The 17,029-nt window shown below is 46.9% G+C and overlaps 1 protein-coding gene across 6 annotated transcripts in view; it reads left to right on the top strand.

The window, feature by feature from the left end:
- Positions 1-17,029, top strand: part of dysf (dysferlin, limb girdle muscular dystrophy 2B (autosomal recessive)) — a 400,698-nt gene that overhangs the window by 142,168 nt on the left and 241,501 nt on the right. For 4 of the 6 annotated variants that reach the window (XM_059965797.1, XM_059965800.1, XM_059965796.1 and 1 more), the window contains exons 15-21: positions 448-491; positions 1,526-1,608; positions 6,558-6,593; positions 9,632-9,747; positions 12,830-12,943; positions 14,979-15,156; positions 16,478-16,602. In XM_059965797.1, the coding sequence (XP_059821780.1) occupies positions 448-491; positions 1,526-1,608; positions 6,558-6,593; positions 9,632-9,747; positions 12,830-12,943; positions 14,979-15,156; positions 16,478-16,602 (696 nt within the window). The remainder of the gene's footprint in view (positions 1-447; positions 492-1,525; positions 1,609-6,557; positions 6,594-9,631; positions 9,748-12,829; positions 12,944-14,978; positions 15,157-16,477; positions 16,603-17,029) is intronic. The other 2 variants (XM_059965801.1, XM_059965798.1) reach the window with 1 other exon arrangement.

Genomic DNA, 17,029 nt, shown 5'->3' with positions numbered 1-17,029 from the left:
AAGGCGGTTCACCAGCACCTTCTCAAAAGCACCTGTGGATGGGCAGTCAACTGCAGGCTCAGTCTGTAAAGACCATACCCCTTGAATGAGCAAGTAAATATGATTGACTCTAACCCAGAGTTTGTTTGTGAAAAACTCCTCTGGATCCCATTGAGATGTTTCCTTCTCTGTATCCCACTTTTATCTGGCCTTCCCAGTGAGTTTTTTTTGGGAATATAAACTGGAATGCAGTCCTGGTTATGTCTGTAGTCTGGTGTAGTTGTTTTTTTTTTCTCTCTGTATTGTTTTTTACATAGTTGAGTCTAGTTTTTGTACTGTGTCATGTAACACCATGGTCCTGAAAAAATGTTGTCTCGTTTTTACTGTGTACTGTACCAGCAGTTATGGTCGAAATGACAATAAAAGTGATTTGACTTGACTTGACTTGGAATGTTTCTCCTCCCACAGTTTCCTTCCATGTGTGAGAAAATGAGGATTCGCCTCACAGACTGGTGAGTCATTCCTGCTCTCAAGTTGGTGATGGGGGAAAGTCCATGGATTGTGGGAGGGGATTCAGTGGGTGGGGAGAGTCGGTGATAGGGAGAGTGTCCATGGATTGTGGGAGGGGATTCAGTGGCTGGGGAGGGTCGGTGATAGGGAGAGTGTCCATGGATTGTGGGAGGGGATTCAGTGGCTGGGGAGAGTCGGTGATAGGGAGAGTGTCCATGGATTGTGGGAGGGGATTCAGTGGCTGGGGAGGGTCAGTGATAGGGAGAGTGTCCATGGATTGTGGGAGGGGATTCAGTGGCTGGGGAGGGTCAGTGATAGGGAGAGTGTCCATGGATTGTGGGAGGGGATTCAGTGGCTGGGGAGAGTCGGTGATAGGGAGAGTGTCCATGGATTGTGGGAGGGGATTCAGTGGCTGGGGAGAGTCGGTGATAGGGAGAGTGTCCATGGATTGTGGGAGGGGATTCAGTGGCTGGGGAGGGTCAGTGATAGGGAGAGTGTCCATGGATTGTGGGAGGGGATTCAGTGGCTGGGGAGAGTTGGTGATAGGGAGAGTGTCCATGGATTGTGGGAGGGGATTCAGTGGGTGCAGGAGAGTCAGTGACGAGGGTGAGTGCCTGTGGGCTGTGAGAGGGGATTTAGTACATGTGGGGAGAGTTGGTTATGGGTCAGTGAATGTCTGGGGGCTGTTGGGTGAGGGTTCGAGATAGGGAAGAGTGTCTGTGGACTGTGGGAAGGTGTTCAGTGAGTGCCCGTGGGCTGTGGATTGGGAGTTCGATGATTATTTGGGCGATTGTTTGCAGTATGTATCCAGTGTGTTTTCCGGTGACCCGGAGTTGTTCCCTCAGCACCTTATTTTGTGTGTGTGTGTGTGTTTGTAAGGGTAAGGGGGGTGTGTGTGTATAAAAGGATATGTGTGTGTGTGTGTGTGAGTGTGTGTGTGTGTTTGTGTGTGTGTGTATGTGTGTGTTTGTAAGGGTAAGGGGTGTGTGTGTGTGTGTGTGTGTGTGACAATTCTGGTCTTGCTCTCTTCATACAGGGATCGTCTCTCTCACAACGATGTGATTGGCACCACCTATCTGTGTATGTCAAAAATCTCAGCCCCCGGTGGAGAGATCGAAGGTATGGAGATGGGTTTTCGTAGTTGGGAGGTCGAAGTTCACAGATAGTTAAGGCAGACTGAGGTTCACTGTTGGTTACGGTAGCTTTGTTCAGCACTAGGAGCGCTGGGTGGGGTGAGTTAATTTGACACGAACCATCACCATCATTATGTGCCATGTCACGTGATGTGGGTGGTCATGGTCTTTCCATGACCATGATTGTTCTTGGCAAATTTTTCTGCAGAAATGGTTTGCCATTTCCTTCTTCTGGGCAGTGTCTTTACAAGACAGGTGGATGGACGGATGGCATCCGTTAGTCTCGCGAGACCATGGATCTGCGCCTGGAGGTCTTGCTTCAGCCTCTCCAGGGCACAGGCCTGGGCAAGGTCGTATGGAAGACCGGCAGTTGCCCATGCTGCAAGTCTCCCCTCTCCACACCACCGATGTTGTCCAAGGGAAGGGCAAGGGCCGATACAGCTTGGCACCAGTGACGTCGCAGGAGTTGCCAGAGCGAGGTTGAAGGCAACGTCGGACTGCCTGAGGGACTCCAGCTCCGGATTTGTCCTCAGGGTTTACTCCCGAAGCCTTTCCCATGAGTGGGTATGGCCACAAGGCAGCAGAGGTTTGAAATCAGAGTTTTCCCTCTCTTAGATGGACTGCCTTCCCAGGCTGACGAGCTCCATCTACCCGTAGCACTGGTTTTAAGGCATCAGGACCCGCCTTCGTCCCTTCTCCTGTCAGTAGAAACGGTTCCGCCGGGCTTAGAGGCTAAGCCACACGAGAAGGCCAGGAGTTGGACTTGGTCGTCAGAGGCTATTTGAGGCGCTTGCCATGAGGAGCACTTTTAGGTAGTGGGAGCTTGTCCCCATTACCACTCCTCGGCTTGACAACCTTGGAAACAGGCGACTCTAACCATTATTAAGCAACACACGTAAAATGCTAGAAGAATTCAGCAGGCCAGGCAGCACCTAGGGAAAAGAGTACAGTCGATGTTTTAGGCTGAGACCCTTCAGCAGGACTGGAAAAAAAGATGAGAAGTCATGGCCAGCCATCCTCCTCTGACTCCTCATCGTGTAACTACTCTGACTCCTCATCTTGTAACTACTCTGACTCCTCATCGTGTAACTACTCTGACTCCTCATGGTGTAACTACTCTGACTCCTCATCGTGTAACTACTCTGACTCCTCATGGTGTAACTACTCTGACTCCTCATCGTGTAACTACTCTGACTCCTCATCGTGTAACTACTCTGACTCCTCATCGTGTAACTACTCTGACTCCTCATCGTGTAACTACTCTGACTCCTCATCGTGTAACTACTCTGACTCCTCATCTTGTAACTACTCTGACTCCTCATCGTGTAACTACTCTGACTCCTCATCGTGTAACTACTCTGACTCCTCATCTTGTAACTACTCTGACTCCTCATCGTGTAACTACTCTGACTCCTCATCGTGTAACTACTCTGACTCCTCATCTTTTTTCTCCAGCCCTGATAACGGGCCTTGGCCTGAAATGTTGACTATACTCTTTTCCATAGATGCTGAGTTCCTCCAGCACTTTGTGTGTGTTGCTCTGGATTCCCAGCATCTGCAGATTTTCTCTTGTTTGTAATCCAGCCATTATCAATACTCTGCAGAGATTGTCTGACTGGCATCAATGGCTGCATAATGAGGTGATCTGCACCGGCTGCTCATACGACCATCCACCACCTGCTCCCATGGCTTCACGTGACCCTGATTGGGGACTAAGCAGGAGCTACACCTTGCCTGAGGGTGACCTGCAGGCTAGCGGAGGGAAGGGGTACCTCACACCTCCTAATGCAGAAACTTGCTTCCACCCCACCACATTAATGACAGATATATTAATTTCCGCATTGGACAACTGTGCCTCTCCCGCAGTCCACTCCAAAGGTGAATGCTTTGAGTTTTGGTCTCATACCCAGATATCTCTGGCAGAGTGAGATCCCACCTTTTGTGGCTCATCTCCTCTCCCCACACTGGGGTTTTCTAGTGCTCCCCTCTGCACTATAGGTAGAGCCAAAGTCAAATTCACATCACTGATGTTTTTGAAATGTGTTGTTTGGTGGCAGCAGTACAATGCAAAGATCATTGTACATTACAAATTAAGTCATGCAAAAAAGATAATGAAGTCGTTTTCGTGGACTGTTCCGAAATCTGTTGGAAGAGGGAAATCAGTAAATAAAAGATAAAGATGTCCGACGTAATGAAATAATTCAGCCATGGATAACTGTGAAAGGAGGAGGGTTGGTCATGGGGTTAGCGACCCCTCCGGTATAAACCCAGAGTCACAGAAACGCCAGCAGAAGCTCCAAAGACTTCACCCCTGGGAGAGGAAGGACCCTCACCTGGAAGACGTACGAGGCCGTGTGGTGAAAGCTGAAGCTATCGGCCAGGACAGAGGGCTGGAGAGCAGCTGTTGGAGGTCTGGGCCCCGGAAGGGTGATGGGCTTAAGAGAGGAGAGATATGATGCAAGATCATTGACCTGAAGCTCCCTCAGTGTTTCTGTCTCCACAGATGCTGACTGACCTGTTGACCTCACTCTGTTCACCTCACGTCCAAGACCCTGTCTGAATGCGTCCACTATCATCTCTGACTCTACCACCAGCTGTACCCAGTATCCATCACTAAGGACCTTCATCACCCAGGACATGCCCTCTTCTCCTTACTTCCATCAGGGAGGAAGGAGGTCCAGGAGCCTGAAGACACACACTCAGTGTTTTAGGAACAGCTTCTTCCCCTCCACCATCAGATTCTGAACAGTCAGTGAACACTACCTTGGCTGTACTTGTCTCACTTTATTGTAACCTGTGGTAGTTTTAAGGAGGTACGCTAGCATAGTGGTTAGCATAACACTCTACAGTGCCAGTGATCGGGGTTCAATCCAGCTGCTTTCTTTAAGGAGTTTGCACGTTCTCCCCGTGACTGCATGGATTTCCTCCGGGTGCTCCGGTTCCCCCTCCCCCCCCCCCGCGGTCCAAAGACCTACGTGTCAGTAAGGGTTAGCAAGTTACGCATGCTAAGCTTGACGACGCCTGTGGGCTTCCCCCAGTGCATCCTCTGTCAGTCATTGAGACAAATGACGCATTTCACTGGCTGCTGCAATGTACATGAGACAATTAGAGCAAATCTTACCTTAACCTCCTTTCCATGTTTTGCACTGTACTGCTGCCACAGAACAACAAATTTCACAACTAAAGGCCATGGTAACGAACCTGATTCTGACTATGCAGCTCTGTGGGGAAAGAGGGGTTGCACTGCACACTCCCTTAAACTTTTCCCCCTCACCTTAAAGCTAAGCCCTCTAGTATTTGACACTTCTACCCCGGGAAAGAGGTTCAACTGCGGTCCTATCTACCAATTCAAACAGGCATTCACATACCAGGCACTGGCAGTTTTGCCAGTAACCCAGGCCTGTTCATTTTCTGGTGCCCCAGCCACTGTCGTTCTCCCAGTGTCCTAGGCCAGTGGATTATTGCTGTTCTGGGTCACTGTCATTCTCCCAGTGTCCTAGGCCAGTGGATTATTGCTGTTCTGGGTCACTGTCATTCTCCCAGTGTCCTAGGCCAGTGGATTATTGCTGTTCTGGGTCACTGTCATTCTCCCAGTGTCCTAGGCCAGTGGATTATTGCTGTTCTGGGTCACTATCATTCTCCCAGTGTCCTAGGCCAATGGATTAGCTGGTGTGCTGGGCCACTGTTGCTTTATTTTTAATTTATTTAGCAATCCCATTGCTACCCATCAATCCACCTACTTAACCCTAGCCTAATCACTGGACAGTTTACAATCAGCAATTAACCTACTAACTAGTGTATCTGGAACACCCAGAGAAACCCACACTATCACGGGGAGAATGTGCAAACTCCTTACAGACAGTGCTCGAACTGAAGTATCAGAAGGGCTCATGCAGTGCTAGCGTTGTGCAAACCACTAAGCTAACCTTCTCCTTGTGCCCCAGGACAGAGAGACCTTGCTGGGCCTCACCCAGTGTTCGATGCTCCTCACTCCAAGAGCCATTGCCAAGTCTGCTCCTTGGCCCATTGCTGTGTATAACTTCAGCTGCTCATTATCCCATTTTGAAACATTCCCTCAGGTTTGTTGGCCAGAAGGAGCTGAGGCAGCAAAAGAGCAAGTGTGGTGTCCGACTGAGGTCTGGGAGCCAGTGAGACGTGAAAGGGGGTCCATCAGAGAGGGGCTGCACCCCGTGCTCACAATATTGTTGGAATGATCAGAGGGACAGATATCCCCCAAGAGAGACACAAGTCAGTGTACAGACCCCCCCCCACCACCAAAAAGAGGGACTGAGGGACACCAGTCAGTGTACAGATCTCCTTTTGAGAGAGAGGGAATGAGAGAGACAAGTCAGTGTACAGATACACCCCCAAGAGAGAGGGAATGAGAGACACCAGTCATTGATCTTCCCCTGAGAAAGAGGGACTGAGGAATACTGGTCATGTACAGATATTGCCCTGACAAAGAGGGTCTGAGAGACATCAGTCAGTGTACATATCTTTCCTGAGAGAGGGGGACTGAAATATAGTGGTCAGGGTACAGAACCCTGTCTCGGAGAGTTGGGAGATCCAAAGTTTCTGGTCAACATCTCCCATATTTGTTTGTGACTAGAAGACTACAGGACAACATCTTCCTTGGAATTTCTTCCCACGGCGTTGACAGATACTTCCTTGCAATTCTTCTGCAGATACATTGCCCTCTACTGACTCTAGCCAGGAATCCCATAGTGACTCTGTACAAAGACCAGGCAACCTTAGTTACAACATGGGCAAATCTGCATCTGAAAGTTGTGCTGATGATTGTCAGAAGCTTCTGAGCCGAGACCAGAATATTGTGATGACCTATCATTCCCTCTCCTCCCTTTCTCTCTCTCTCTCTTCCTCCATCACATTCCCCACCTCATGTCCCCTAACGGTCTTCATTTCTTTATGATTTAGATGTTACCCCAGCGAAGGCTGAATCCATCCATGGCTGTACGTTCCCCGCGATGACTGTGCTCAATGGTTTGGTTTGGTTTTGCATGGCTAGAGGCTGTGACCAATGTTCAAGTGAAGCTTTGCTTGACGCTTCGTAGCTTTTGGCTTGTACATTATTTATTGATTTATTTATCTAGTGTGGAACAGGCTCTGCTGGCCCAACAAGCCACACCGCTCAGCAGCCCACCTATTTAACCCTTGCCTAATCACAGGATAATTTACAATGACCAATTAACCTACTAACCAGTATGTCTCTTGACTGTGGGAGGAAACTGAGGCCCCACACAGTCACGGGGAGGATGTACAAACCTATTACAGACGGGGCCGGAATTGAACTCTATAATAATGCCACGCTAAATGCTACGCTATTGTGCTGCCCACAGGTTCTATATAAATGCAAAAGCTTTCTCCTCTTAAGTTCCACATTCAGCTCCATTATTTTCATCAATACTTGACTGGAAGCTCGAAGATATCTCCTGTTCCATACACTTTCCATGCTTCTTTGCAACAAACATCTGATTTTGCCAACTAATTTTCTCTGTAACCTGTTCTTCCCATGCCCCCGCCTTAATTCCCCCCACCCCCTCCCCAGATTCTAGCCCTCACCTACACACTGGGGGCAATTCACAGTGGTAGTTAAGTTCAAGTTCAAGTTTATTATCATCTGACTGGACATAGATACAAACTAACAAAAAAAAGGTCTTCTGGACCATGGTGCATCCACAAAACATATGTCACACACAGCACATAAAACAAAATATTACCACAAATGTTAATTACATATAATTCAAAGTGTACTGGCCCTAAGCATCTTGGGATGTGAGAGGAAAGCAGCGTGCCCAGGGGTTGGGGGAGGGCAGAGGGAACCCATTCAGTTACAGGGGAATGTTCAAACTTGACACAGTGCCTGAGGTCAGGATCAAATAAGGGCCTGAGTCTAAGAGGCAGAACTCTGACCACTTCATCACTAACGGGAGTGCCTCCCAGTAAATGTTTGGGTGATGATTGATTTGGCCCAGTACTGAAAGATGCCAGAAACAACATGTTCCCATGTGGACAAACTGAGCTCCATCGTCAAGTTTCTGCTTGGTATTTGGTTACATTCACCATTTTCTCCTCAGTTTCCAAAACATCTTCTCCGGTTGTCCAGCACCAAAAGATAATTCTGTTCTAACAGAGCAAATTCATCTGGTTCATGGGGAAATTCAAGGTCGAAGCCCATCCATCATCCCAAATCAAAGCACTAGTGAGCTGAAAATGTGGAACCCATTGGCTCGATTTTCGTTTGGTCCCTCCATCGCTCTACAACACTGCTACTGGTTCCAATCCTGTCTGTACTTTTGGCCAATTTCTCTCTTTCTGGCTGAATGTGTCCTGCTCTTGGTGCTGGGGAAAGTGTTGGGGTTTGGTGGTGGGATTATTAGCAGCGATGGTGTTGGGATTGGGAGTTGTTGTTGAGACTTTATGTGTAGTTGAGGAGGTTGGATGCATATGGGTAGGATGTTAGATTAGGGGCTGTAGGTAGTGTGGAAGTTGGGTATTGAGATGGATTGTGGAGATAGTTTTAGCAGGGGTGGGATTGCAATTCCCATTGAAAATAATGCTGAGGCTTTATAAGGCACCGGTGAGGTCTCACCTTGAGTATTGTGAACAGTTTTGGGCCCCTCAGCTAGAAAAGGTGTGCTGGCATTTGAAAGGGTACAGAGGAGGTTCACAAGGATGATTCTAGGAATGAAAGGGTTATCATACGAGGAACGTTTGGTGGCTCTGGGTCTGTACTCACTGGAATTCAGAAGGATGAGGGGGGATCTTATTGAAACCTTTTGAACACTGAAGAGCCTAGACAGGGTAGATGTGGTAAGGATGTTTCCCATGGTGGGAGCATCTAGGACAAGAGGGCACAGCCTCAGAATAGAGGGGCGCCCTTTCAAAACAGAGATGCGGACAAATTTCTTTAGCCAAAGGGTGATGAATTTGTGGAATTTGTTGCCACGTGCAGCTGTGGAGGCCAGGTCGTTGGGTGTATTTAAGGCAGAGATTGATGGGTTCTTGGTTGGACATGGCTTCAAAGGTTACGGCAAGAAGGCTGGGAACTGGGGTTGAGGAGGAGGTAAAGAAAAGGATCAGCCATGATTGAATGCGGACCAGACTCGATGGGCCAGATGGTCTAATTCTGTTCCTATGTCTTATGGTCTTATAGTTTTATAAAATTGATTGGGGTTGGGTTCTGTTGGTGAGAAATGGATTGTTGACATTACACTTTAGTAGATTAGAACTGAGGTGTTTTAGGCAGGATTGGATGGTTTATATGAGATTGGGATAAATTATGTAGGTTTGGGATAGGAATACTTTGGGTGGGATTGAGATTATATGGGTGGGAATGTGATAGGGAGGACGTGATTAAAATTAGATTGAGATGGGTTGGATCCACTTTGGTAGATTATAACTGAGATGGATTAGATAGTTTATTTGGGATTAGAATAGTTTATCAGGGTTTGAGTTATCGAGATTGTATGGATAAAAATGGGATTGGGATGGATTGGATTGCATGGTTCAGAAATGGGATTGGAATGGATTGTTGGGTAGGATTGGGATGAATTGGAATGGATGGTTGGGTGGGATTGGGATGAATTGGAATGGATGGTTGGGTGGGATTGGGATGAATTAAAATGGATGGTTGGGTAGGATTGGGATGAATTGGAATGGATGGTTGGGTGGGATTGGGATGAATTAGAATGGATGGTTGGGTGGGATTAGGATGAATTGGAATGGATGGTTGGGTGGGATTGGGATGAATTGGAATAGATGGGTGGGATTGGGATGAATTGGAATGGATGGTTCGGTAAGATTGGGATGAATTAGAATGGATGGTTGGGTGGGATCGGGATATTTGAATGGGACTGTGGGAAAGTTAGTTGGGATTGGGAATAGTTGTAGGATCAGAATTGGAGGGTAATTTGGGTCAGAGAAGTTTTTTACCCAAAGTAACTTTCTCCTCTGCATCTCTCTCCATTTCTGCTCTGTCTATTTGGCAGTTGATGATGGTCTGGGGTATCTGCCCACCTTTGGGCCCTGCTTCGTGAACCTATACGGCAGCCCACGAGAGTTCACGGGCTTCCCCGACCCCTATTCAGACATGAACCTTGGAAAGGTAGGAAGTACGGTGACTCTGCAGGAGTCTATCAGCACCCATTTGGTGGTAGGTAATCCTTTATCTGCCAAACTGGACAGAACCTCAGTGACTAATAGAGCATAGAACTGTCAACCATGGATACCTCACCCTAGCTATCTCTGCAGTTGATTAGCAAGCCAAGGCAGTACAATATGAAGAGCAAGCTGTTGCAGACTCAGCTGATGAATTCAAAGGAACGGCAGAGATCAATACAGTTTGGCACTAACAGCATCACAGGAGTTGCCAGTCAACATTGAACTCAATGAAGGACTGCCTTGGGGACCTCAGGTGGAGTATTTCCCCTTGGGCTTTACTCCTGAAGTCTTCCCCATGAGTGGGTATAGCCACAAGCCATTGAGGGTTTGAAATTGGAGTTTTCCTTCTCTTAGATGAGTTGCCAACCATGGCTGACAAGCCCCATCTGCCCAAAAGAACATGGAGCATAGAACAGTACAGCAAAGGAACAGGCCTTTCAGCCCACAATGTTGTGCTAAACAAGTTAAATTAGCAATCAAATGGCCAACTGTACTAATCTCTTCTGCCCACATAATGTCGATATCCTTGCATTTTCCTCACATTCATCTCTTAAACATTTCTAATGTATCTGCCTCCACCACCACCCCAGGCAGCACATTCCCGGCACCCACCACCAGTCTGTGTAAGAAAAAACTTGCCTCTCACATCTTCTTTGAAATTATCCCCTTTCACCTTAAATGCATGCCCTCTGGCATTGGACATTTCAACCCTGGGGAAAAGCTACCGCCTGTCTACTCTGTCTGTGTCTTTCATAATCTTATAAACCTCAATTAGATCTCCCCTCGGCCTCTGTTACTCCAGAGAAAACATTATTAATTACATCAGTAAGTTGGGCCCAGGAGAGATCTCCAGAGATGTTGATGTGCAGAAGCTCAACGATGATCTTCCTTCCATCATAAGACCAGAAGTGGGGATGTTCACAGATGACTGCACAATGTTCTGAACCATTCATGACTCCTCAGATAGTGAAGCAGTTCGTACCCAAATGCAGCAGGACTGGACAATATCCAGGCTTGGGCTAACAATTGGCAAGTAACATTCCAGACAATGACCATCTCGAACAAGAGAGGCTCTAACCATTGTCCCTTGACATTCAGTGGCATCACCATCACTGAATCCCCTACTATCAACATCCTGGGGGTTACCATTGACAGGAAACTTAACTGGTTTAGCCATATAAACATCATGGCTACCAGAGCAGGTCAAAGGCTAGGAATCCTGCGGTGTGTAACTCACCTCCTGACTCCCCAGAGCCTGTCCACCATCTACAAGGCTCAGGTCAGGAATACTCACCACTCACCTGGGTGAGTTCAGCTCCATCAACACTCAAGAAGCTTGACACCATCCAGTGTAAGACAGCCCATTTGATTGGTACCCCTTCCACATGCATCCAATCCCTCCACCATCGACGGATAGTTTCAGCAGTCTGTACTGTCTACAAGACGCACTGCAACAGCACACCAGAGTTCCTAAGGCAGCACCTTCCAGACCCACGTCCACTACCATCTAGAAGGATGAGAGCAGCAGATAAGATCACCACCACTTGGAAATCCTCCTCCAAGTCACTCACCATCCTGACTTGGAAACATATCGATGTTCCGTCATTGTCACTGGGTAAAAATCAGGGAATTCCACCCCCCCCCCCAACAGCACTGTGGGTGTACCTACGCCTCAGGAATTGCAGCGGTTCAAGAAGGCAGCTCATCACCACCTTCTCAAGGGCAACTAGGGATGGGCAATAAATGCTGGCTTAGCTGGCGACACCCACATCCCGTAAGTGAATAAAAAGAACTTGAAGGTGCTCACCCCTTCAACTGCCGACCCTATTGGTCCCCCCTCAACTTCCTTTTCCTTCAAGATTCAAGATTATTTAATGTTATTTCCGGTACAGAAGTATAAAGGAGAGCAAAATAATCATTACTCCGGATCAGATGCAGCACAAAAACACAATAAGATAAAGAACACAATAATAATTAATAAACACAATAAATATAAATACATAAGATAGCTTCTATACATAGATTGACTGAATATCCATAAAGTGATGCTAGGCACAGGAGTGTCTGTACATAAGGTGACTCTGACAGGAAATGATAAAGGTGGTGGAGGGGTGGGTTAGTGGGTGGAGGTGTTGATCAGTCTCAGTGCTTGGGGAGAGTAGCCATCTTAGCAGGTGGTCCTGGTGTGGATGTTGCATAGCCTCCTCCCTGATGGCAGTAGGATGAATACGGCGGGTGGGATCGATGTCACTGTTTCAATTCTGGTCAAAGGCCAGGATTTAATGGAGAAAACAGAGTCCAGAGTCTTGCACAGGTTTGAACATGTGCAGGTAACCATGGAGAGGGAATAACACAGTATCCATGGGACCATCATGGTGTTCTGGGACTGTTGGGTACTTCAGGGGGTAAATATTGGGGTTGGTAACATTTTAAATCATGTTAGTTACTATTATTGTTTCTGTGTTTGCTGTAATATTTTGTAGAAACTAATTTGTAATAAAGGTATTTTTGTGAAAAAAACACAGAGAGACCAAATCTGGAATAGTGGAGATCCTGCAGGTGCTGGAAATCTAGAGTAGTTAGTTAGTTCCTACCTGTTATGCATTTAGGACAGAAATCCAGAGCTACACACACAAGATTCTGGACGAACTCAGCAGGTCATGCAGCATCTATGGAGAGAAATAAACAGCTGACGTTTCAGGGCGCAGCCCTTGATCAGGACTGTCAAGTAAGGGGCAGAAGCCAGTTGACATTGCAGGGCGGCACTCTGTATCAGGACACTTGGTGTGTCTGCAGAGCTGATAAAGGGCCTCGACCTGTTTAGTCCTTTATGGATGCGGCCTGACCAACTGTATACCTCCAGCAGTTTGTGTGTGATGCACTGGAATCCGGAGCTGATGTTGTCACCATGCTGGTCACGTTGACCATGGTGGAGTGGAGTGCAAGGGATCAGCCACACTAGCCTAGTACGAGCAGCAGGAATAGACATTGTCACAAATTGCCTCATCTGCTTCTGTTGTCTCCAGGGTGAGTCGATGGCCTACCGAGGAAGGGTCCTGCTGGAATTGAGCACCAAGTTGGTGGAACGAGCTGAACAGAAGATCGAAGAAATTCCCTCAGAGGAGCTTCTGAGGCTTGAGGTAATATACTGGACGTTTAAGCTTTACAACAGTTACATTTCCCATTAAATTTAAAGGGAAGTATTGTCACTGAAAATGGAACAAAATAATCGGACTCAGAACACACTCACGCTTATGACTCAGCCACACTTTATTGTACTTGACCACAAGAGAAACAGCATGCTCTCGGTAACCACACTGTTCTGAATTCTGAACAGAGAAATGGCATTTTTATACAGAATTGACTGGTAGTTACAGATGTTGACCATTTGGTAAGCTGTGTATATTTGCAAGAACAATCACCATTCACAATACAGATGTTAAAAGTTAATAGAAACTGCAGATTTCAAAGTTCAAAGCACATTTATAATCAAAGTATGTATACAGAATATAACTCTGAGATTCATCCTCCCTGACAGCCGATGATGCTTTGAAGTTAGTAAAGTGATTGTCCTTTAATTAGTGTGTGTGTTTCTTTGATCACTGATCTTGTCCCCAGTTGCCAGCTGTACAAAGAGAAACTATGCTCTTCAAAGACCTTTCTTGCTCAGGCTGTCTGCACTCTTATTGGCAGTCTACCCTTGCCTGTACTTTATGTGAACCCTTACCTTATCGCACCTTCCACGGGAGACTGGACTGGATGGGCCATTTTTTTGTCCTGGGAGTAGAAGAGGCTGAATTCACTTGGTTCATTTCTAACACCTCCCTCCCCTTTCTCAATCTCTCTGTCAAACTCCCAGCTGACATATTTTATAAATCTACAGATTCTCACTATTATCTCAACTATACTGTACCTCTTCATACCCTGCCTCATGTAAAAATGTTATTCCCTTTTCTCAGTTATCACTTGCCCCTGGGTGCCTTCTTCCTGCCCTTTCTCCGATGGTCCACATTCCTCTCCTATCATAATCTTTCTTCTCCAGCCCTTGACCTTTCCCAACCACCTGGCTTCACCTATCACCTTCCAGCCATCCTGCTTCCCCTTCCTCCCACCTTTTCATTCTGGCCTCTTCCCTCTTCCTTTCCAGTCCTGAGGAAGGGTCTTGGCCAGAAACATTGACTGCTTATTCATTGCCATAATTGCTGCCTGACCTGCTGAGTTCCTCCAGCACTCTGTATGCGTGACTGAGGGGTAACCTCACAGAAGTTTATAAAATTATGAGACATAAATGTGAACGGTCTCAGTCTTCTCCCCAGAGTAGGGGAGCCAGAACCGTTAGAACTGCAGGACCCACGGATTGCTACCTTAGCCAGCACCAGGAGCACATCTACTCCTCCCTCCCTGCCCCCCCCCCCCCCCACCAGTAGGTGACCACATTTGGAAAGGTTGAGGCTAAAACGGACCAGAAGGCGAGGAGCTGTTCCGCAGATATCGGAGTGGGGCTGTGGTCTCGCACACTCCATTTCCGTGTGGTACACAGACTCTTCCAGGCCACAGAGGGAACAAGCAGCTAGGAGCTCATGCACAAATTGATGCCTTGGGTGGGGAACATTGGTGATGAACTACCGGATTAGTTTTGGGTGTTAATTTAATGTATGGCATTGTCCTTACCACAGTGTAGGGTTGTTGCGCTATTGGAGAGGGAGGGGCCGGGTTGGGGGAGGAGCCCCTCAATTATTGTAGCCATTTACCACTCCAGGGGGCTGCAATGGTCCAGTTGGTTTTAAGAAACAGTAATTGTACAGTATAAGACCAAAAGACATGGAATCAGAAGTGGGCTATTTGTTCCATCACGGCTAATCTATTAACCCTCTCAACCCCATTCTCCCGCCTTCTCCCCATAATCTTTGACACCCTTACTAATCAAGAACCTATCAACCTCTATTTAACTATACTCAGTGGCTTGGAATTACTGCAAGTATTGACTATGAATGTAAGATTGAAAAGGTTTATTCATGTAAATAATTTTTATTATCAATTAATTTTATTTTTTGAATAAGAAGCATGGTACTCAGTCAAGTCCAGGTTCGGCACCTCCTGCTGTCTGTCTCCTCTCCCCTCAATGCCGTTAGAAACATCGGCACTAACCCTCCCTGTCTCCTGCTTTCCCCGCAGAAACACCTTCGCCGTCGCAAGTTCCACCTCTGTGCCGTCTTCTACTCTGCCACCATGCTGCAGGAGGTGAGCGACGCCATCCAGTTCGAGGTCAGCATCGGTAACTATGGCAACAAGTTTGACGCCACATGCCTCCCCCTGGCCTCCACCACCCAGTACAGCCGGGCTGTGTTTGATGGTAGGTAACCCACCCAGTCACCAATATGTCCATCGATGGGGACCTGTGGACCTTTATTGCCAGTGACTTAAATAATGTGAAATTAGTTGTTTTCTTGTAGCAGTACTATACCTTACAACCAGATTCAGGTTTATTATCACTGATGTATGCTGTGAAATTGGTTGCTTTCCACATCAGTACAGTGCCTAACATAAAAGATTCGTTTCATTTGCGTCAAGTACATCAGAACGTACGATGAAATGTGTCGTTTGTGTTGAGAATGTGGTGGAGCAGCCCGCAAGTGTCGCCACATTTCTGGTGCCAACAGAGCGTGCCCAGAGCGTGCCAGCCCCTAACCCGTACATCTTTGAACTGTGGGAGGAAAGCCATACAGTCGAAGGGAGAATGTGCAAACTCCTTACAGACAGCTGCAGGGACTGAACCCCGATCTTACAGCAGCTGCTGAAAAGCGTTATGCTACCTGCTACTTATTCCAAAATACTAACTGTGGATTCCTCCCCCATAGATGCTGCCTGACCTGCTGAACTCCAGCATTTTGTGTGTGTTGCTCTGGATTTCCAGCGTCAGCAAAATCTCTTGTGTTTATGATGTTCAATTTGTTGTTTATTGGCAGCAATACCATGCAAAGACATAAAAAATTACCACACTTTGCAAAAATAAATAAATAGTACAAATTAATTTAGAAATAAATAAATAGTATTGATCTTTATTCAATAGTATATAAATTGTACATATAATACTCATTGATTGATAAAGTGGACATGGAGAGGATGTTTCATCTAATTGGGGAGGCTGGGACCAGAGGGCACGGCCTCAGAATTGAGGGATGTCCATTTCGAACAGAGATGAGGAGGGATTTCTTTAGCCAGAGGGTGTTGAATCTAGGGAATTCATTGCCACAGTTGGCTGTGGAGGCCAAGTCATTGGGTATATTTAAAGTGGAGGTTGATAGGTTCTTAATTAGTCAGGGCATAAAAGCTTACTGGGAGAAGGCAGGAGAATGGGGTCGAGAGGTTTGACGGATCAGCCATGATGGAATGAAGGAGCAGACTTGATGGGGCTAAAAGGCCTAATTCTTCTATGTCTTATGGTGTTATAACCATTTTGATTACTTTGCACTGACATAGACTTTGAAGGTCTGTTTAGTGAACTTTAGACCATACAGTAAAATGGTTCTCTTTGTGTAAAAATTTATGATTCTGTTTTTCTTGTAAATGTTTGTGCCTGACACTCTGTACCTATGATGCTCCTGTAAGTAAGTGTTTCATTGCACCTGTGGGCATGTGCAGATGAGAATAAACCTGACTTCGACTGCTCTCAGGTTGCCATTATTACTTCCTGCCGTGGGGGAATGTGAAGCCGGTGGTGGTGTTATCGTCCTACTGGGAAGACATCAGTCACAGGACCGATGCCCTCAACACCTTGTTCTATGCTGTACACAGACTGGTGAGTGGAGCCACTGATCGGTGCTGGGGGACAACTTGACGAGAAGTGCCCTTGTTTCATGTGTGGGACTGATTCATCAGTTCCCTTGGTGAAATCTGGAAATGCTCACGAGGATTGGAGGCCATGTCACTGACCTATGATAGCAAATAGCTTTTTCTTTGAGGGAAGAGGAATAATCAGAGGGTGGGGTTATAGGGACCTCGAACCAACCTCCCCAAACCACAACGTCACCACATCTCATTGCTGAGGACATTTTTAACCTTCCAAAGACCAACTAATCTTCCCCTCTGGAGCAGGGTTTCTATTGAAGATCATGTACAGTGAACCATCCAATGAGATATGTCGTTTGCATTAAATCAAACCAGTGAGGATTGTGCTGGACACCCCACAAGTTTCACCACGCTCCCGGCTCCAATATAGCAACCCC

The sequence above is a fragment of the Hypanus sabinus genome, chromosome 3, assembly GCF_030144855.1.
Source record: "Hypanus sabinus isolate sHypSab1 chromosome 3, sHypSab1.hap1, whole genome shotgun sequence".
Classification (NCBI taxonomy): domain Eukaryota; kingdom Metazoa; phylum Chordata; class Chondrichthyes; order Myliobatiformes; family Dasyatidae; genus Hypanus; species Hypanus sabinus.
The sequence above is the reverse complement of the archived record's forward strand: the minus strand, read 5'-3'. Positions and strand labels throughout refer to the sequence as shown.